A 23249-nucleotide genomic window follows, 5' to 3' on the forward strand; every position below is an offset into this window, starting at 1 on the left:
GCCACTCTAAATTAAAGCTGTGACTGCTCTGCATTGTAGTTGTAAATGGAAAAGAAATACACAAGTGAACCAAATGATGAGCAAGTTACCAAATGAAATGCTCTCTCTGTGTGTCTCTCTCTGCCTCCACCCAGTAGGCCTACACACTGACTTGGGAACTAATCTAAATAATAAACACAAATAAGTATTGTTCATTGATTAGGAGGCATTAGGCAATTAATTCGTATATTTAGCAAAAAACAGCCTTATGGATTGTGCCTTTAAGTTACCAGTTTTCCAGTGGGTGTGTATATATGTACGCTAATAGTCTTATAGTGCAGCATCTGATTTGGTTCCACATATTGCATTCAGAAAATAAATGTAATTCATATATTTTTGTCAACTTTGTCATTTAACATTTACAAATTATGCCACAAATATATACCTTCATATAACTTTCCCTGTGCCTATAGGCTATGCACATTTCAGTTTTAGATTTAGTAGAGATGACTTGGATTTAGCAAAATAGTTTCAGAACACTGCATATGCCATATGATCACATTACTATCACAATTTGTGCCTTTATACCTTTAGATTTGTATAGCCTACTTTATGCATTATTTTTATATTTAAAATATTTTTACTCTTATTTGTTCACTTTCATCATTATTCTCCTTTACACCTGGTATAAACTTGTGATGATCATGTGACAATAAAGTTTAAGTGTATTACTGTTATTGTTGTAAATACTATAGATTTATTTTTGCCCCTGCTGTGGAACTTGTATTTAGAGTTGACTGTGCTGTGTGCTCATCATTAAACATGGATTCAGTGACCTCTGCTGTCTGCTCCCAAATTATTCATTTCAGCCACTGAAATCAAGAAGGTTTGGCAGATATTTGTTAGTCACACTATTGAAAAATATATGTAGACAGATGCCTAGTGATCAAAAGTACACAAAGCAAGTAGATCAGTCTAAACCAGGTTTTATAATTGGCAATCTATCTGCGTTTTAGCCTTATGGGCCTAATTGGAGGGAAAACACTGAATTAAAGGTACACTCCATTGTAGAGTTTTTATTGCCAGACTTCACAGTTCATTAAAGGGGATGTCTAAGCCACCAGCGTGCGGGCGAAGGACCCTTTGAGATCTCTGTACTCCCCTCTTTGTATCAAGAAACACATACTTTATTTTTTCAAGTTGCAACGTCATCAAACGTATAGACATTAATGCTGCAGCTTATACTAATTACTACAAAGGATATTATCAACCTAGTCGCGTAGATATAATATAGAATCGTCGTAGTTTTCGTCAGGCATTCTCCATGGACTCCCGATTCCTCCACAATGCACTGTGGTACCGTCCCCGCTCTTCTAGGATCTGGATCCACCGCAAACGTGAAACTGGTAAGATAAACTGGGAGAGCACTTAAAGGGGAATTGTTGCAAGAATATAACTCTGCTTTGGTCCTAAATCGGCACATAGTACCGTTATAAACGGCTTTAATGTGACACACGATCGTAAACATCACACGGGTTGTACGTTTAGGCGTGTTTTAATTCATACGAACTATGTTGTTGCACACCATCGCATGGCGCGGGGCAGGAAAGGGTTAATTTTTTACCCCGCCGACATTTTTGTTCAGACTGCTCTCCCCTGGCTGTAACTTTGTGACTTATAAACGTTACAAACCGGGGCCGCCGTTCTGCTCTGCAGCCACACCGTGAACTCACAGTGCACATTCTTTACTTGTTATCAATGATCTGTACACTGCCTGCTGTGTGTGTCGTGCAACTGCTGCTTTTATGCTCATCATCATCATCATTCTCGCATCGATCAGCGTTCCATAGCAAGCCCCCAGGAGTAGCGCACGAAAAAGGACAACTGCGATTGTTCCTTTTTTATATATAAAAAAAAAACTAACAATCAGATGCAGTAGAGTGACGTGTTTCTGTCCACGTGGTGATTGTTAGGCTTTAGAAACGTCTGGAAACTGGCTTCATGGTATTTTGGTGCAAATGTTATTGTTCGCAAGTTTGCAGCATTCTTCTTGGTCTCTTGAACGCCCCTCGACCCTCTCATCCTAGGCCCTGCGTCCAGTAATACATCAGTTGAATAACAAGACGATTTCATCACCTGTCTTGTTATGCATGCGGTTATATTTGTTATATCTTGTTTACATTGAGTATGTTTATTTAAATTAACATCGTTATTCGTGTATGTTTTATATTATGTTGTGGATCGGAAATCTGTTACTCTGGCCTGAATGAAGGTTCATCCACTGTACTGTATATAAACCGGTATACTATATATCTTCGTGCACACATTCATCACCAGTGCTAGTAGTATATAAAGTACTAATATGAACCCAAAAGTTACTCAGTTATTATGGGACTTAATAATACTGGTTAATAATACATTGGAAATAAAGAAATAATAGTACATTGACATTTATTTGAATAATTGTGGTAGGCTACTTTTATTTTAAAAAGTGTGGTACTATTACTTTAATAGTTACTACAATTATTTTTTAATGTATTCATATTGTTTCACAGTTTGCATGGCCCATAGCTTTTCCACTTGTTCACGTTTTAGGCAGCATTTCCAGGTATGTCTTCTTCTAAGTTCTTACCCTTCCTCTTCTGTGCATTGGTCATTGTTCCTGCTCTAGTGGTGAAGACCCAGTGTTTATCCAGCCATGTCTGTGAGGGAGTCATTTAACCCTGAGAGCTATGAGCTAGACAAGAGCTTCAGACTCACACGCTTCGCTGAGCTCAAGGGAACGGGCTGCAAGGTGGGTGTGTCGCCTCACTGCTGGAGTACTCTCCCTGCAGGTTATACCAGGGGTCTTCAACAGGGGGTCCGGGAGGGTAACCGGAAGGCTCACCCCAAAACACGCTCGCCCCTTTTTTGAGGGGCGGTGTGTGTGTGTGTGTAAACAAACTTTTTCCTAACACAAACAATTTTGAGTTTGTGTAAACACAAACATTGCGTAACATGAACATTGAAGACAAAGGTGAGGACGCAAATTCTGATTGGCCGGAATGAGATGATGTACGATGATGTACTGTTCTTACAGTATTGCACTCCACACCAATGGTTGCATTGCAACTCCTTGCAATTCAAACAAACGGTTTAGTAGATGCATGTAGTTGCAACTTGCAATCAACCATTGAATTGAACCCTGCTTCATCTCTCTCCGATACAGGGTCATTGGTCTGAAAAACGTTGAAGACTCCTGGGTTATACTAATAGTCTGACAAGTTAACAGGAAGGATGTCAAAATGTAAACAAGAGTTTGTCTTGACTGCAGGTGCCACAAGAGGTGTTACAGAAGCTGCTAGAATCCCTACAGGAGAACCACTTCCAAGAGGATGAACAATTCCTTGGAGCAGTTATGCCCCGGCTGGGTATGTCCAAAACACACACACACACACACACACACACACACACACACACACACACACACACAGGTTTTGATCTTCAAAATATGACTAGAAATGCCTTTTTTTTCATACTTAATTTTGTTTTCAGGCATCGGTATGGACACCTGTGTTATCCCCCTCCGACATGGAGGCCTTTCATTGGTCCAGACAACAGACTACATTTATCCCATTGTGGATGACCCCTACATGATGGTATGAAGCTACTGTCATTGATGTGTGTGCAGCTGGTGGTCTCAGTTGCACTCATGGACCGGTTATAACGGTGATACTCAGGGTATAACAGTCCTTCGCTTCCCTAATCCTCCTCTTCTTTCATAGGGCCGAATAGCTTGTGCCAATGTTCTAAGTGACCTGTATGCCATGGGAGTGACAGAATGTGATAACATGCTGATGCTGCTGGGAGTCAGTAACAAAATGTCAGAGAAGGTAAACTAAATATTTTGGATCCACTATAACTATAACATCTGTGAGTAACCCACACAAGTGTCATGGAGATTATAATAACCATAATCAGACTATGATAAGTAAAAGGAGTGTTTATTTAACATAATACGCTATTTAAATAATATACCTATTAAATGTAGGGTAAGTGATATTTTCTGTAACAATAAGTGTTTGTTCAATTCTTTATATTCTGATAGTACTCCTCATTGTTTGTTCAGTAACAGGTCTTAACCAATTTGTTCTGACATTGACATTGATTTGCGTCAGTTCTAACTCCTTTGTTCTCTCCCTGTACGGTGTGGTATTCCTTGCAGGAGAGGGACAAAGTCATGCCACTGGTCATTCAGGGCTTCAAAGATGCGTCAGAGGAGGCCGGCACATCTGTAACAGGAGGCCAGACTGTGCTCAACCCCTGGGTTGTGATGGGCGGAGTGGCTACGACGGTCTGCCAACCCAACGAATTCATCATGTAGGGCGTTTTCACTGAACAGCTCCTAACTTTAATTCACGTTTTTTGCAATCAGTTTGGTTTAACAAACGTAATGCTGAACTGCTATGTGACCTGATCCTAGGCCAGACAATGCAGTGCCAGGGGATGTGTTGGTGTTGACCAAGCCATTGGGGACTCAGGTGGCAGTAGCAGTGCACCAGTGGTTGGATATTGTAAGTCTGTCTACTGTACTTGGCCTCAGATGGTGCAGTCTTCAAATTATCAATGTTTTTGTGTTTCTAACGAGTCCCACTGCGATTTGTCTCTCAGCCAGATAAGTGGAATAAGATCAAGTTGGTTGTAACCCAAGAAGATGTAGAGCTTGCCTACCATGAGGCCATGATGAACATGTCTCGACTCAATAGGACAGGTACGTGCAGATATACACTATCTTAAAATCCAACAACTTAGCAGTGGTGTAGCACTAGAGTGATAGATGTTTGGTTTCCTTATGTTTCAAAATATGGATATTATACAGTATAGGCAGGTTAATCTCAGTAACGGTCTCCATTTACCAAGTAACTGGTATCGCATGCAAAGAAGTCAGGCAAGACCATTAAGAAAATCTTTGCTGTCTGGCTAACAAACAATGTTCATTTTTCCAGGAAATGAATAAACAAAATATTTTTTAAGAACTCTTAATAGTTCTTAGCAATAGTAATAGTACATCAAAGTTGGTATTGTGACTATATATTGTTACTGTAGATACTTGCATGTGTCATTCTGTTATCACCACTTTTCAAGCCATTGATAAGAACAGCTGACAGTGGTTCTCCAAGTTCGCAATGCATCGCAACTCGTGAAAGAAGGCCCTGATGCTTCAGGCCTACAATAATAAGTAGGACTTTAAATAATACATTAACTTCTGCAAAAAGTGGTTCATGGAGACGGGAGTTGCAGTTTCAGTAGAATTGGAGAGAAATGTTATATGAACTCATTTCTTGTCACATTACTCTCCTCAGAAAACACCATAGTATTATATACTCAAAAACAGCTAGGTCATTGGAAAACCTGCCTTTGTAACGTTTTCTTTCCTATCTCCTAGCGGCCGGTCTCATGCACACCTTCAATGCGCATGCAGCCACAGACATCACAGGGTTTGGAATCCTGGGCCATGCGCAGACGCTTGCGCATCAACAGCGAAGCGAGGTGTCATTCGTCATCCACAACCTTCCGGTCCTTGCCAAGATGGCTGCTGTGTCCAAGGCATGTGGGAACATGTTTGGACTCATGCATGGCACCTGCCCTGAAACATCAGGTGTGTGTTTGTGAATGAACTGTCAGGGTGATATTCTGTCCCATAAGACATTGCCACTGACCCATCTCTACTCTGCATCTTTCTTGTAGGGGGCCTGCTTATCTGTCTGCCTCGGGAACAGGCTGCCCGCTTCTGCGCTGAAATCAAATCTCCAAAATATGGCGAGGGCCACCAGGCGTGGATCATCGGTATCGTGGAGAAAGGGAACCGCACGGCCCGCATCATTGACAAGCCGCGAATCATAGAGGTGGCACCGCAAGCTGCCACTCAAAATGTCAACCCAACCCCCGGTGCAACGTCCTAATCTTTCCTTTACTGCATCGTACACCGGACCCCCTCAGACCTCTGCTGGGTGTTTCTTTAGACACATACAACTAGACAACCATCCCAGAGTGTTTAAACATATACACATACAGTATGTATACTATACAGAAGACTTGAGTTGGTGTGTATCCAAATGTAATGACATACCCCGTTAAGGGCATGTCGTCACTCAACGGACTCAGATTATAACACAAGATAACAATTGGTAAGCAAAAGAACATGCATCCAAACCCATCTGCCTTTTGCGTCTGTTGTATTTTCTTTTTTTCCCCCTCTTTTTTTTGTTAACTGAAAAAAAGAAAAAAAAAGTTTAGCAGGCAGCTTCAGGTTAGAAATATGATAATCTGATACTGTTGATTCGATTTGAATCTGAAGAAGTCTGGTCTGGTGTGTCTTCACTGTCTTGCCTCTTTGGTGCTTTTAAAAAACAAATGCTGTCATCAAGCAAATGTGATGGCATTTTTGTTTATCCATCACTTTGTACAGTTCTAAAGCCTAGTTTTAGTTCATTGCTGTAACCGATGCCTTGTAACACTTTGAAAATTGACCAGAATGGGTTTATTTTCTTTTTCTTTTTTTTTCCACTTTGAACTATTTTGTATAGTCCATCCCGAACTAATAAATCAGTCAAATAGATATATGTATTTGATTCCATATAAAACAATTGATGCAGGCCCAATGTGCTTTAGCACATAAGAATTGTTTGCAATGGGAAACCTTTTTTCTTCTCTGTTCTGGTCCCAGAGGCTGTAAGAATCTGATGGTAAGCAAGCAAATGTATTCTTTGTCATACGACCATGTAACTGGCAGAACAGATTTTCAACTTGTGACAGTTGTATGAAAAAGTATAAATTAGGCCCTACCTACGAAGATCCCAATTGACAGCCAGTTACATTTATATCTAAATGATGGGATGATACAGATCATGTACCACTTGCAGAACCTTTGTAAAGGTCGACAATAAATAAAGCTGCTTTCTCTCTTACAGTGGATGAGTTTTGTTTGTGTGTTTTGTTTGTGACACCAAACTTGTGTGCATTGTTCAGATGTGTATAACAATGGCACACAAGGTTTCTTTCTTGTTTGATATAAGAATAATGAGTGATTAATTAATGTATTTCTTCTTGCTACAAGCAGCATCTTTTATTTGGTGCATCAGACTCAAAAACTGAACAGAACAGCTAATTAATAAATACTATACCAGTGATACTCAACCTCAGGCCCGCGGGCCACATCAGGCCCGCGGGACCATTATGACTGGCCCACCAATGAAAATCTAAAAAAAAGAAAAAAAATCTGGAAAATGAAATAAAAATAAATAAATCTGAATGAAGTTATCTTTAATTACATTATTATAAGTAATACTATTAGAGTTGTACTATTACTCGAACGAAAATAAAAGCTTGGGGGGGGGGGGGGGGGAGATGCAATGCAAATGAAAGACATATACTGTGTATCCCTATTCCCTGACATAATTTTATAGCTAAACGGACAGAATTCTATTTTATTTGAATGATGAAACCCAGCTGCCATTAATAGTTGGAAATGGAAATGGAAATTGCGGAAATGGTGGAAATGGAAATTGCGGAAATGGTGGAAATGGAAATTGAGGAAATTGCGGAAATGGAAATTGCGGAAATGGTAATTGCGGAAATTGCTCTTCACTTATAGCTATCTATTTTCAGGTAGATTGTTTTATTTTACTCAGTCAGCCATATCACTACTCATTTTTTTTCATGAAAAAGGTCATAGCTGGGTAATCTATTTTCAGGCAAATTGTGTTTATTGTATTTTATTTTACTCAGCCATAACAATTTATTTTCTGTTAACCAACTTGCTGGCTGGCAGGCAGGCAGACAGCTACTCATAGACAGGCAGACAGACAGACAGCTACTCATGGAGAATTGGACAGGCAGGCAGTCAGACAGCTACTCATAGACAGGCAGACAGACAGCTACTCATGGAGAATTGGACAGGCAGGCAGACAGCTACTCATGGACAATTGGACAGGCAGGAAGGCAGACAGCTACTCATAGACAGACAGACAGCTACTCATGGACAATTGGACAGGCAGGAAGGCAGACAGCTACTCATAGACAGACAGACAGCTACTCATAGACAATTGGGCAGGCAGGCAGACAGCTACTCATAGACAGACAGACAGCTACTCATGGACAATTGGACAGGCAGGAAGGCAGACAGCTACTCATAGACAGGCAGACAGACAGCTACTCATGGACAATTAGGCAGGCAGGCAGACAGCTACTCATAGACAGGCAGACAGACAGCTACTCATGGACAATTAGGCAGGCAGGCAGACAGCTACTCAGACAGGCAGACAGACAGCTACTCATGAACAATTGGACAGGCAGGCAGGCAGACAGACAGCTATACTCATAGACAGGCAGGCAGACAGCTACTCATAGACAGGCAGACAGTAAGACAGCTACTCATTGACAGACAGACAAATAACTACTCATGGACAGACAGACAGACAGGCAGGCAGGCAGGCAGGCAGGCAGGCAAAGAGCTACTCATGTTATGCTATTATGTTATTATAACAGCTACTCATGTTATGTGCAATAATTTGTGCAGTTATGGAAACAGCTCTTTGTGTTTATGCAAGAAAATGTAACACATTTATTTATTTACATATTGTGTGCATGCACATTGTACTTTGATACATTTTGCAAAAATAAAGCAATTGAGAGAAGTTATCAAGTATCATTAATGTCGTAATTTTATCTACTGGCCCCTGGCCCCTTGCCATTTTTGTAATGTGGCCCACAGGTAAATCTATTTGAGTATCCCTGTACTATACTATACTATGTAATAAAGCACTCAAATTTCCGAACATATACAGTACTGAATGCTTCGAGGATATTTACATGTTTACATATGCACATATTGACAAAGACCTAAAAAGTCCACTTTTCAAAGTTATTTCATATCAAAATTACAACGAATGCAAGAAAAACTGCAATTGTTGCGCAATGTTGACATTTGGTAATGTTCACCACCTTTGAGGTGTTTTTGTGACCCATCAGAAAATCTTGACCAAACTATCTGAAGTCAACAACAGTCCTGGAACATTACTTTATACAGTAATCATGCTAAAGACGTGCAAAGGTCTAGGTTTATCCATCCACTGATAGCTAGCTGTTACTCTTCTTTCTTGCCATTAGCCTGCTGCTCCTTTTTGTTGGTTTCAGGCATAAAAAGTGCTTGGATATCCAACATGGCTTTTCGAATATTCTGACCAAAGCGGAATGAGTCCTGGAGGGAAGAACAGGGAAGAGAAATTGACCACAAGTATGCAACAGAAATTGAGAAGAATGTTTTAACTATAGTCCCATTATTGATATTTATTCGTATCTTATTATATTTTTAAAAGTTTGTGTTTGGTGTTCTTACTGTTTCAGGGCAAGAGAACTTGCTGGAGATGTGGAATGTGATGAGGTTCTCTCCAATAATTATATAAGATACGCCATAACCATCATCGGCCACCTGGGGGCAGAGAGGTGCCATTGTCCATTTTCACTTTGTACTGTACAATACATCACCCATAGAGTTTTATAATTTAAGACTTTAATCCTATGAAGCTTAATTTTGTACTCAAACTCACCGGGCCGAACCCCCCACCAGCGCCTACATAGTTTGGGAATTTGTTGAGGTCAACCAAGTTGAGTTGCTGCTGAGGTGTTTGGCTGGTGGACAACTTCCAGGGCTCCGACAGAACCTGCAGAACAAGGATGAGATTAGTATTGTAGTAGGGCAAAGGGGACATTAGAAAGGGTTAAGGGACATTAGAAGGGGCACGGTGGCACAGTTGGTAGTGCTGTCGCCTCACAGCTAGAAGGTCCTGGGTTCGATTCCCGCTGGGGACACTGTGGGCACTGGCGGCGTGTTCCCTCCTCCGCGTTATCAGTGCCCATACCCGAGACGGGGGTTGGCGATAGGGCCTTTCTGTGTGGAGTTTGCATGTTCTCCCCGTGTCCCCTAGGGTAGATACCCTCACAAAAACATGCCGTAATCCTAGTCTCTAAAACTACCTCCCCCTGGCCAGCCGGGGCGCCTGATGGAGGGGAAAGGAACTGGTCGGAATAACGTGTCCCTTCCACGCGCTACGTCCGGCTGGGGAAATTCCCCTCTGTCAGGTGAAAAGAAGCAGCTTGGACTCCTCATGCATAGAAGGAGGCATGAGGGGTCAGTCCGCTGCCCCCCCAGGTTGGCAGAGGAAGTGTAGCGCCCAGGATTACATTAGATATATTGGCACTGGGTGAAAAGAAAACTGGGTTACAAAATCGTGGGATAAAAACTTAAGAAAGGGTTAAGATGGTGTGAACCAATAATTTATTTAGGCCTATGCAGTTTTGTTATTCATTCTGCACCTCCTTAATACTAGTGATGTTAATCTATTTATTCAATTAAAGGGTTGATCAAAATTCTATTTTCTTATTGTCCTTGTGGAAAAGAATAAGGCTATGGTTGGTTATTATGATAATCAAATTCCTGTTTGGAGATTCGGCCTTGGGTTGGATAACCTTGTCAAAGACAAAGCCTGAGTGATAATAAACTTAATGCATAACAGTCGTTTACTTTGTGTATAAAGTGAGCTAGCAATCATGTGGAATTCCCCTGCCCTCTACTGGCAGCAAGGGTGTACTGTATATACAGTACTGTATACAGTTGATCATTATTTTATTGTTTATTGATTATAATTGAACCACTATCACTTTATCACTAAACGGGTGAAATTCCCGCGAACACCAAAAAACAGGGATGTGCGCAGGGAAGCAAACCTTTTATGATGTCACTGAGCATCATGAAAGTACTGAAAGACCCACCCACCTCAGACATCAACAACATTATGAAAATTACAAAAATATAATCGTCGGGTGAAAATCACCCGTGTTTAGTGTTCTAGGGTTAAATAAAGCGGCAAAAGAAACAGTGTTCCGGTCTCTGCAGCCTTCATCTGGTATACTGAACTGTTCAAGGTGCAAGATTCTCGTCCCGGGTTCTGTTTCCTATTCCGGTTCATATAAAATTTAGTATAATATAGCCTCACTTATTTGGTGAGGCAGCAGATTTGCCAGTATAAATCTGGGAAACCCATGACTACAGGCATGCACAGAGTCAATTCCATATAGAGTATGCTGTATATAATAATAATATAAAGGGAGAGAAAGAGATACAGATATGGAAGAGTGAAGACAGCCAGGAAGAAAGACAGTCTATGATTTTCGTGATATCTAAAATGCACAGGACACCTCTATATAAGCCTGGAATGACCCACACTGCCACTGACCTTTTTAAGAAACGGGGAGTCGACACCCAGATATTTGGACAAGAAATAGAGACAGAAGAGATGGCGGTCGATCCCAGAGCCGGTCATGGCCAGCCTGTACATGTTCTGATGCTTATCTGCTGCTTGGCGGAACAGGGAAAGTCTCTGGGCAGTCTGATCACAGAACAGAACAAAAAACAACAAACTCTTATCACTGGACATACAGGCCTTAGTGTGTCACGCTAATGTCACAGCAAACAGATTCACCCTCTGTACGGATGCAGGGCAAACCTCAGCTGAGGAGACCAGAGTCCATGGAGTTGACGGGCAGACCCAGACCTCTGAATCCTGGTGACCGAGTCCCAGTAGAGACAGTGAGGTCACCATGATAGTCACGTGACAAACTGCTAGCGCTCAAATCTGACATTGGATAGTTCAAAGGGCACACACGTATGCTTAAGTAAGTGATCTCTGGTCTTCTATTGTGGTTCCCTTTATTGACAAATTGTGTGTGTGTGTGTGTGTGTGTGTGTGTGTGTGTGTGTGTGTGTGTGTGTGTGTGTGTGTGTGTGTGTGTGCGTCCGTGCGCGCTTACTGTTGCCCCCTGCTCGTCCATGGCTCTAGCAAAGGCCACAGCTTCAGAGGTGCAGGAACGCACAGTCTCTGTGCGACCATCTCGGAACATGCGAGTCATGGACGACTCGTACGTCAGACAGAACACTCCCTGGTCCTACAGTAAGAACACATTTACACTCGTTTAGTTCAGATACAGTAGTGAGCTTGTAGATTTGGTATTTTCACTTAACCAAAATAGTGATGCGACCCTTATATTTAACCAATGAAAGTATCAACAACAATAGTTTGTGAGTTGTGACTAAGTAATAACTACATCGGAACCATCGGAACGTTCTATTTCCTGAAAATCTAACCCCAACAGCAACACTATATTGATACGGAGGAAGACAACAGTGATAAACAATTAATGCATTGTGAAATAAATGCGACCATTTCTCTGCAGTGCTATTTTTGCACATTTTAGAAAAAATCTTGTAAGTGTGAGAACTACTTATTTAGAAGGCATTTGTAGAGTCATCTCAGGTGTTAATGGGTTAACTCATTTTGCTGGGGACCACCCGGAACTCAACCCCCCCCCCCCCCTGATCTGCAGACTTTGAAAACCCCGGACCTACCCTGAACTGGGCCAGCTGCAGAGCCAGCTGAATAAAGGCATCAGGGCTGGTTCTGCTCTTCTTAATCAGACCTTTCCCAAACTCTGTAAACAGACAGCCGTGGAAGTCCACGTCATCAGCAATGTTCTTGGCAAACCGGTATGAACTCTCAGTGATTTCTTGGCACTAAAAGGGAGGAAAAAACATTTTCAATACATTGTTGAAGACAGCCTATTTTTATTTTTTTAACCAATACCCTGCTGGTAACAACTGAGGTTAGACCATAAACCCTTTATCTCTATGATGACATTTTATTATATACACTATGTGGTTTTAATGTCGTACTTCTTTTGGAATTTGCCACTGTAACCGAGTGGGGTAAGGCAGGCCCTGCTTGTTCGAGTCCCCCTTGCAGTGTCCCTCCTCAGTGTAGCCAAGATGGAAACAGTCTGTTGCAAGCACATACTACATAAACACAGATAGGGGCAATGATGGTTCAGAATTACTGATTAATGACATACTTTGGACAAGACTGATTTCAAATACTTCACAGGGTATTTGTATACCTCCCACATGTGTCCTATGATCGGTGCGTCTGCCCAGGAATGTTCTGCGTTCACACCCATTTTGCCATTGGTGTAAGAGATCAAATTGAAAGACTTGTCAAACCACCTGAGAAAAGAAAATACGTTCATTATTGAAACAGCACCACACCAGTGGTGTAAAATAACTATGCACATCTACTCAAAACCTTTTGAGGCGCAGGTGTTCGGGTGAATTTCACCTGGGTTTAGTGATATTGGGATATGTGGGGAAAATTTAATCCCATACACCCACAATGGGCTTCTCTTTCTTTCTTTTTTTTCACTGGACCATTCTCACATGTCCCAGGAATGGGTGGACCAAATTATGTTTTATTTTTAGGAATTTGTTTTTAAGTAATACCCCAAATCTTCACCGATTTTGCCCCCCATGATAGGGCCCCCATATGTTATAGATTTTGAGTTTGTTTGTTGTTGTTTTTTTCATGTTTAAATATTATTAAGAAGTACCTCAAATTGCCATGTATTGCTGTAGGCCGTACTTTAATATATTGTGATGAGAAATATCTTTTATGGAAAAAAATCAGGTAAAATGTATCCAGGCTTAGTGATGGTTTGAGTTGGATGTTAGTGTTCTAGGGTTAAGTAAAGCGATGACCTGATGAAGATCAAATAGATCGAAACGTTGTCAGAATTCTCAATAAAGAACGTCTTTCTTGTACCTGCGGTGTGCAGGCTCCATCCAATATCTACTAGGGTTAAGTAACAAATCTAAATGTGAGCACTTTTGGCACCATGGCTAAAAACATGAACAGTCCTGCCTATACCTGTCGTAGCATTTCCCATGCAGCAGGGATTTGGCGTAACTGTCCAGTGAAGCGGTCCTCTCGGGGTCATAACCCTGTGCCTCGTCATCCAGCGTCAGGAAGAAGGCAGCTGACTCGACAGCGTCTAGAGACTCTCTGTTCACTCCATGGCCGAAGTACCTCATACGAGCCCGGGCCCAAGGGATTCTGGGAAAGAGAGCACAATGACGGTTTGACTATCCCGTGCGTGTGTGTGTGTGTGTGTGTGTGTGTGTGTGTGTGTGTGTGTGTGTGTGTGTGTGTGTGTGTGTGTGTGTGTGCGCGTGCGTGCGTGTAAAAGTGTCCAAAATAACAATCGATTACTATAATTCAATATTAACGATTAATCGATAGTCAACCAGGGGGGCTGCGTTTATTTTTATTTTTTAATAAACCATAAAAAAAGAAACCACATAAACCATCACTTGTGGAAAAACAAATCTATGTTGTTATCCATCCACATAAATGTTGTAATGCTAACAGATACCATTACCATCAATACCAATAATGCAGGTATACTTTGGTAGACCTGTAGCCCTGTACTCAACATTGCACCATATAGCATTCAAGTCACCTGCAATAGGCCTAAGCTAACAAAATGTCCTCCAAAAAGTATCCTCTAAAATGTAGTTACTTTGGGCACGGAGTGGGACAATATAGCCTTTGCAACAGATTGTATTTTTATAAAAGATATATACGGTAATCGATTAATCAGACCCATCCCTAGTGTGTGTGTGTGTGTGTGTGTGTGTGTGTGTGTGTGTGTGTGTGTGTGTGTGTGTGTTAGAGCAGAGTTAAAATGAGAGTTATTATTATTATAGTTAACTAACAAGGTGGTGAGTATTTATCTGTATCCACTAATTCAAACTAAAACAAACACTTGATGTTCAGCTACAGTACCTGTTCCCTGCAGTCAGGGCAGCCAGTTTCAGTTCTCCCGGCTGGGGCTCTGTGGTGTCATTGAGGATCCTCTGGAACTGCATCTCGAGCTCACTGGGCTTGAGATGGCGTCCCCCAGTGTACAGCCACACCTGGAAGAACCGGCCCTTGTGGTAGACTACCAAGTGCTTCCGGTCTGTAAGGTGCTGCACAATGTCTGAATGTGAGAGAAAGTACAAAACAACTCATCAGTTAAAGCCATGTTGGAAAAGTATAGAGAAAGGGCAGGAAAAAAGGTAAAATATCATACTGTAGGGTGTAATCGACTAGCATTCACTCACCCACCCACCCACCCACCCACTCACCCACACACACAGTCACACACTCACCCTCCCATTAGAACACAAACAGTCAAATTCTGTATTACCAGTAATTTATCCCACTTTACACATGTAACCAGTGGTCCATTTGGTTACATATGTACATTTAACACTGAATTAAATGAACACTGATATTTTTTAACAGTGCAGACTGGTTGAACTGTAAGTTTAAAGTTGCTTTGATGATATACCTGTCTCAACCCCAGGCAAACGCGTAGTGTTGAACATCCTCTCCATCTGATTGGAACACATAGGAACGATGCCCAAGGCCCGCAGCTGGGAAGGACAAAGAGAGACATGTTATTCATGAGTGTGGTTCTCAACCTTTTCAGGCCGTGACCCCCCTTTACATTTAGTTTGACTCAGTTAATATTGTGAGCCAATCTACAAGCTCACAAGTTAATGCCTGAGCCTGTGCTATTTTCAAAATGTTTGGCTGTTCTTCATAGTATAGTTTGTTGATTACCCCCCCCGACAGAAGAGTACAGAGGGAATGAGCAAGAACATAACATAATTAGGAGTACTACAGACGTGTCAAGGGACTATACGAAGATGCAGGGAGTGTAGGAAATGGAATGATTCACAAACAAAAGGTAAAATAAGGGAGACACTCACAGGCTCGTGCTCTCCTCGCTCCAGCTTGCGTCTGTACTGCAGCATGGCGTGGACAACATTCCCTGCCCGCGCAGCCTGCCTGTGTGTTGGGCTCATGTACAGCAGGTCCTTCACACACGCCACAGACAAATCAACATAATACACATACATACAAGTTTTTCACTATTCTGGCTATAGGCATTTATATAGTTGATGGATCATATGGCATAAAATGTATATCTTTTGGGATTGATTCCAATTTCTAAATATAAGCTTTTACAGAGCAACGTGCATGTCTGCTCTGATCCAATTTATATATAATCTGCTCTTTATGGGCATTGGATAATTAGATATCCTATGCAAAATGGACCCTTGTGAATCGCATGAGCATTATCAAATCCAACAGATATACAGTAATGTAACCTAACCTGCATGCAAGCATGCTTAAAGGATATAACGTAACCTGCATAAAGCATGATCAAATGTTTCATTCATTATACATTTTACCATTTTTCACTCAGCACTTCTTCAAGATAACGAAGCATGAAAACAACATCAGTGTACTCTCTTACCATGACGTAGAAGTTACTGTTGACCATTATAGGACTCCTGCCTCTGAGGTAGATGTACTCCTCCCACCAGTCGCTCACCTAGGATAAGAAACACATGAGGTCAAATGGTTCCACAGGAATTATTTGCCAATTCTGAACCATTCCTAAGGAATACATACATAATTTGCTGTCCACCAGGATTTGAGGAGGAGGTATCTCTGAAGTCGGGGCGCTATGGAATCTTTAAAGTTATTGGCCAAAATCTCCATTTGATTGTACTGTTCATTGTCAAGCAGCGGACGGACCGACTCAAGGTACTGTTGGAAAGAGACAGGGCCATGTTATGTCAGAACATTGGACTGTGGTTATCTGTAAATCATAACGATAGAGATATAAAATTATGATTGTACTTTCAATGTATTTTAGTCATGGAAGGTCAATCAATCCAGACAATCTGACTCTGTACACAGATTGTCAGTGTCCCAGCCTCACCCTGAGGATGGTGTCATCCACACTAGGCACAGGGAGCCGTGGCAAGGAAGCCTGGAAGCTGTAGAGGAGTGGTCTGCGCCCCGAGAACATCTTCACCAAGCCCTGGAAACAGATAATGACAAAGCTAGTATAAAACATAATAAATAAAGCAAAACCTATTTTTATTCACAGTTTAATCCATATATCATACATAAAGAGACCATTTTGCAATGAATGGCATCACCAAACAGTACCAATTGTTTGGCTGGACTTCTGTGCGTTCTTGCTAATGAGTTCCCAGACAGATCACAGTAACATACTAAATAAAAATAAACACGTAAATGGACGGACGCACCAGCCACACTTTAGTAGAGGGGTTCATCTTTCCATGGGATTCAAACATCCACCCATGGTAGGAGAGCAGGGCTTTGAGAGTGTATCTCAAGAGGTAGATGAGGAACAGCCAGAGAGCAGTGGCAAACAGGATGGCACTCAAGACGGTCCGGGTCTGCACTGACATGCAGTCTCTGTTCAGAAGAAGGCACAAGCTGTTACAATCTTTACACTGTCATGTACAGTATCAAAGAATGCAGTAAGATATAGCACTTCACATTAAGGCTGCACAATACATCGTTATCGTATCGTTATCGAGGTATGAACATGCGCAATATCAGTATCGGAAAAAGGCAACGGTATCGCGATGATATATTGTTGATATTTCGATATGTCGTTGATATTGACTTGTTATTATGCAGTTTTTTCATTCTTTGCAATCTTGCAACACTTGTAACGGTAATATCTTATTGTATCGATATCGCAATATTTTATATCGCAATAATTTGTATAAATACAGAGATATGAAATGTTGTCCATATCCTGCAGCCCTACTTCACATTCTAATGTTTTACACAATCTCTTAGTCAAGCATGGTATTAATTTACCAAAAAAATGTATAATAATAAGAAAGAAGTTATAATATAAAGATTGGCGGTTTCTGCTAGACAACAGTCATATGCGGTAAGGTTTCTGACCTCTGCGGTAGGTTCTCCGTGATGCTGTCGATCATGCCCAGAGAGGGGTCTATGCGGACGTACAAAGTGCTCATGATAGCGATGACAACTATCAACCAGCTGGACGGGCTGGCAGGGTACACACCAGTTAATACGCCATTCTAAAGAGGGGGGAAACAGTGATGTCACTCTCCAAACAAACCTGCTTCACTGCCATTCAACTTGCATTCAGTCCCTGCAAAACTGTCAAAATGCTCTATGATCTAGGGGATTTAAGGATGATAGACTAATTCACCCTGAAATCTCATGTAGACATTATTGAGTCATACAACTTTGTCAAACGTCTTGTCTCACTCAAGACTGTTTTTGCACAATGGCCATGCACCTTATGTAGGCTACTGTACACATCTGCACCTTTTGCTGTTTATTTTCCTTTTGAATATACTGCTGCAGTTTATTTACATAGTGCTAAGGACTCCTTAGTTGTCATCTCCTTAGTAAGGAGATGAGTTGAACAGTATGCGACTTTACTGTGAGCTGAAAAGGTGGGCCGGCAACGCACTACACATTTTGTTTTATTCCTTCACTTGTTCAACAACCTGGTATTAAAGATCATAAAGAAAGATCTTGTGTATGTCCTCCTTATTAGGATTATAAAGATTTGTTAAGTGGCAAATTATGTGACAATGCATCTCAGGGGATTTTATGGAGTAACGCAAAAGTAATGTAACGAGTAGTGTAACTAGGAGTAATCAAGTAATGTAAGGTATTACTTTTTTCAAAAGTAATGTGTAATGTGTAGTGTATTACTTTTTTGAGTAACGGACCCCAACTCTGGTAAGGGTCCATTTGGTAACTAACTAACAATACCAGTCCTAACTAACAATAGCTGTCCAGGCACATACCACATATAGGCGCATGCCTGGCAGCGTGTTGCGGGTTCGAGTCCTGGCTTTGCTGTATGTCATTCCCAGTCTCTCTCCCTTTTTCCTCTCTCTCTTCACTGTGTCCTATCAATAAAGGCAGGAAAGCCCCCCTCCCCCAAAAAAAACAATACCTTTGCTGGGTACCCCCTGGACCCCTGAGTGTCCCTGGATCCCACTTTGAGAACCACTGTACAGTCTTTTACCTTAAACTGTATAGCTCTTTTCCTCCACGCTGTCACCCCTGACAGATAGATGTTTTTGATGACCTCTTGGCTCAGTTTAATGTCCAGGCCATCTGGACGTACGGTGAACTGAAAGCCCACCGCCTGGTGCGCCTCCGCCATCTCCGCCTTCGGTAGCTCCTGACCACAACAATAACAATATTTGATCCATTTACAATTACGCCAACAATATAATCTCACAGCAGTTTACCTGCTACATTTGCTTGAATATAACTGCAGCAAATAATGAATCGGCTAATAATAATTGCCTCCACCAGGCCGAAGGCATGGGGAGAGAGTATGTTTTGCACTCCGTCCGTATGTGTGTCCGTCCGTCCGTCCGTGTGTGTGCGTCCGTCCGTCTGTTACCACTTACCAGCTAATCTCCGGCATATTAACATTAACCCGGTCGGTGCCAAATGTTGCACGCACACTCCCTAGATGTCAACAATGAACCTCTGCCCCATATTTTCCAGAACGGCCTGTGATAGCGCCACCAGGAGGCCGACTTTTCTTTTAAACATTTGTTTTAGGCTTCTCTGCCTTTATTGATAGTATCAAATGAAGATAGACAGGAAAGAGGGAGAGAGAGAAGGGGAGAGACACGCAGCAAAGGTCGTCATGAACGGGACTCGAACACACGACACACTGTCAGGCCAAAGCCTATATGTGGCATGCGCCTGGACCACTTGGCCAGCGGGCGACCCAGGAAGCATTTAACCAGACTATTGTTATTGTGCGATACTTTGGCACACTACTTGTCCCACAGTTTGGGTAACATGCACTTGAGCCATATGTCAAATCGAGTGGGAGGGGCCTACGTAAGCGATTACGGCAAACAAACTTTGCAATTTTTCTAATTGCGACTTTTCTAATTTTATATTACAGCTCCAGATTCTGTCCAAAAATCCCGCAAATAATTACACACTATCTCTATAGTCTTGTGTTCAAGACGCATCTGTCCGATATTTCATATCATTTTCTAACATTGGCTTTCAAAGTTTGCAGGATTGACCCATTTTGAACAAAAACCTCAAATCATGAATCATGAATTTACGTGAAATCTTTCACAGACTTTCCTACTTGGCTGAGGAATATATCCCACGCTTTTCACATTGGCCTGTTATAGCACCACTAACAGGTGGATTTTTGCTAAGCACATTTTTGGAACAAAATGCCTCAAATCATCCAACTGCCATCAAGGCGTAAGAAGAAATTGCACCCTTTTCACATTGGCCTATTACAGCGCCACCAGGAGGCCACAACCTGACCTGGCCTGGTGGAGACCTGTGCCCTGAGGGGCACTTTATCTAGTTTTCTTTGAATCAGTGAGTTGATATATTGCATCGAGTAGCCTCGGATATGAAGGAAAAGTAATTTCAACAAGCTAATTAATGTTAAGTTAACATTAGTTAACTTGTTGAAATTTGAGCTAAACACACACACACACACACACACACACAGACAGACAGACAGACAGATACACGCGCGCGCTTCCCCCTCAATCTTACATTCTAATCTTAATCCATAATGTCATTTTCCAAAGTAATTTTCAACTTCCGCTCATCTCTTCCACTCGCAGAGATAAGTGGTATTCAAGGTTACTTAATGTTGCCTGGCAACATGTCAGTCACAACAGAAAATGTTATGAGCTTGCCCAGCGTTGCCAGGGTTATTGCGATGCATCGATCAGGGTGTTTAGGTTTCAATGCATTGGCCCGGGCTGTGTGGGTAAAATAGGCTTCTCTCTCAATGATCAAGCTCTGGTCTGACGTCACACCCTATCCCTATCCATATCTCCCTCTCTCGCTCACTGAGCAAGTTCTGTCCCCAAGTCATAAACAACAGAAACAGTTGTGTATGACTAATTCGCATTAACGTAAACAAACAGATCTTTGCTAATGTAGGGGATCTACTATAATGCCATCAAAATGTGGAATGCCCGCCAACACTCCAACAGCCATCAAATATTATCTTATCTTCTACGAAAAGGCATAGTTGTCCTGACCCTGATCATTTATACATTATGGATAATTAGTGTGGACTTAAACTGTTAAATCTATAGTACTCAAAGAATGCTCACAGCCGCTATAAAAGGCATCACAATAAATGTGCTTAAACCCAATCCAACAACCAACATATGACTACTGGCTGCAAGACTATGGGAATGAGATAGTATGGAATAAATAACACATAATTATGAAAAGATGGTCCCCTGCTTATGACCTAAAAATCTAAAATAAATAAAGTATTAAACATTAACTATGCCAAAGGCAAACATTGCAGACCCCCACCCCCAATCCAACCCCTTCCTTGCTTTTGGTATTTTTACACAGTTACTTCCTTCTCTAATGTTTAACTTTAACTTCTTATCTGTGATAATTTGGTGGACTATTTTGACTCTCTTTTTTGTCTACCTTCATTGCTCGCTTTTGTGTTATCCCTTTAGCACTAGCAGTATTATTATATAACTGTATGTAGGCCTATACCTTTTACAAAGTGAATGGGCAATAACAATTGGATTATGGTCTATACCACTATAGTAACAGTTAAAAAGATATTGTTAAAATCTCAAATACAAATAATGTAGCAGAGGACAGTGGTCCATAGCCAATTTTGACAACTGAATTGGTGGAATTGTTTTATGTCAGCCTCTGTTTCATTGCTGTATTTTGTTACTGAAGCTGGTTTTACTGTACTGTATTGTTTGCCTCAATGGTTATCCATAAAAGGACCCACTGATATGGGATTTCAAGGTACACAAAAACACACTATAGAGGTTATACATTTAGAATATTTCACAGTACTGTACATTGGTCTTTTTAAATTCCAAAAATGAGTGTTTGCAGATCATAAATGTGTCTCTGTTAGAGCCATGTGTCTCTGTTGGGGGACAAGGTAAGCTTGGCTTTCTTTTTCCATGTCATATGACAGGGACAGTAGCCAAGTAGGACAAAGGTTAACCACCAGATATAGCGGCCGGTTAAGCATGTGCTCTAGCCTAGGATGGGCATGAGAATATAAACAGAGAGTACAGGCCGCATTGCAAAGGGAGCTCCACTTGCTTTAGTTAACAAGATTCTATTTAATAGATACATTGGGTAACCATGAGTTAGAGACTAGCCATATTCTCATCTCACAATATTTCAAACAATAAACAAAACAAAACAAACAAGCCTATGACTGGTCTGTATGCATTTGCTTTGGTCTATATCTGGCCCATGACACATATTTTACAGTTCACCCAACAAATCACACAAAGCATAAGATCTATCATTCTTACTCAAAGCTGTAATTTGGTATTAGCCGTTTTAAATTCACTATATAAGTCTATCTTCAGAAGATGCATGCAGAACAGTCTAAAATCCTCAAATTAATAATTCAGTCAAACAGTACCTTTTTAAAATCAGATGCACTATAATCAGCTTATGAAGGTTGTTGTGACATTGGTTTGTGTCACAGTGGCAGTGGAATTCCTCTGTCTGGACCCAGTCTGTATGCTGTGTGACTCCAGTGTCCTTGGAGTGGCTTTCCTCAGGTACTGAGATCAGAGTTGTCCCCTCCTCTGTTCTCTAAAACCCTCCGCCTCTCGCAACACACACACACACACACACACACACACACACACACACACACACACACACACACACACACACACACACACACACACACACACACACACACACACACACACACACACACACACACACACACACACACACACACACACACACACACACACACACACACACACACACACAACTTTCTCTCTCACTCCCTCCCTCCCTCCCTCCCTCATAGAAAGCTTCTGTTTGCAACCAAACACCATAGTTAGATGGTAACATCATATGCCATGGGAATGGGAACAGTGTTCTCCAGTACAAAAGCAATTATGATAATAAAGAGGAAGACAATGCAATGTAAAGGCAATGACAGTGAAGAAATACATATTAGGTTTTAAAGTGCTTACACTCCCGAATCAAGTGTTATCTGTGTCTAGAATAGAATAGAAATTAACTAATCAATGCAGAAGAACAAAAGGCATGAATACATTGAAGCCAATGTGTCATTGCAGTTTGTTGACAGCTTGGGAACAAAAATAAATATAGCTGCAAGCAGCGATAAGACGGGGCCAACTGGCCAAGCCATAAAAGCAATAAAACAAGGTCCAGATTTTGGACCCAATCAGGGTCCGTGTTCCGGGCTTGAGTCGTTCGCTGGTTGGAGATTGGGGATGACGTCACTTTTTTTGTTACGCTGATTGGCTGAAGGGGTTATGTGTTAACGCTGTACTCCCACAGTCAACCATTAGCAGGGTCTAGAAGACAAGGGGGAGTGGTTAACCAAGCTACGAAAATCCCAGGAGTGGATTGCGTGGATGATATTCATACAATCATATAATTGGGAGATCTAAAGGTAAGAGGTCCTTG

General features: G+C 41.5%; 2 protein-coding genes across 2 annotated transcripts; one reads left to right on the top strand and one right to left on the bottom strand.

Annotated features, from left to right (window-relative positions):
• The first annotated feature begins 1339 nt into the window (after positions 1-1339).
• sephs1 (selenophosphate synthetase 1) lies at positions 1340-6931 on the top strand. The gene is made up of 10 exons (XM_080760969.1): positions 1340-1385; positions 2651-2773; positions 3293-3389; positions 3514-3617; positions 3744-3851; positions 4184-4338; positions 4442-4532; positions 4630-4729; positions 5405-5617; positions 5707-6931. The coding sequence occupies exons 2-10, from the start codon at positions 2678-2680 to the stop codon at positions 5919-5921; spliced, it is 1179 nt and encodes a 392-aa protein (XP_080617095.1). The 5' UTR covers positions 1340-1385; positions 2651-2677; the 3' UTR covers positions 5922-6931.
• Positions 6932-7481: 550 nt separating this feature from the next.
• cpt1b (carnitine palmitoyltransferase 1B (muscle)) lies at positions 7482-22404 on the bottom strand. Its single transcript, XM_080761064.1, has 19 exons — positions 22216-22404; positions 18802-18960; positions 17694-17833; positions 17018-17189; positions 16684-16785; positions 16371-16508; positions 16213-16290; positions 15662-15769; positions 15238-15322; positions 14688-14883; positions 13770-13955; positions 12967-13072; positions 12746-12865; positions 12422-12586; positions 11827-11961; positions 11253-11405; positions 9567-9680; positions 9356-9448; positions 7482-9217 (listed from the first exon to the last, which is right to left on the bottom strand). The coding sequence occupies exons 2-19, from the start codon at positions 18940-18942 to the stop codon at positions 9104-9106; spliced, it is 2346 nt and encodes a 781-aa protein (XP_080617190.1). The 5' UTR covers positions 18943-18960; positions 22216-22404; the 3' UTR covers positions 7482-9103.
• Positions 22405-23249: the final 845 nt, after the last annotated feature.

Source organism: Protomyctophum bolini, assembly GCF_963924005.1.
Source record: "Protomyctophum bolini genome assembly, chromosome: 4".
Classification (NCBI taxonomy): domain Eukaryota; kingdom Metazoa; phylum Chordata; class Actinopteri; order Myctophiformes; family Myctophidae; genus Protomyctophum; species Protomyctophum bolini.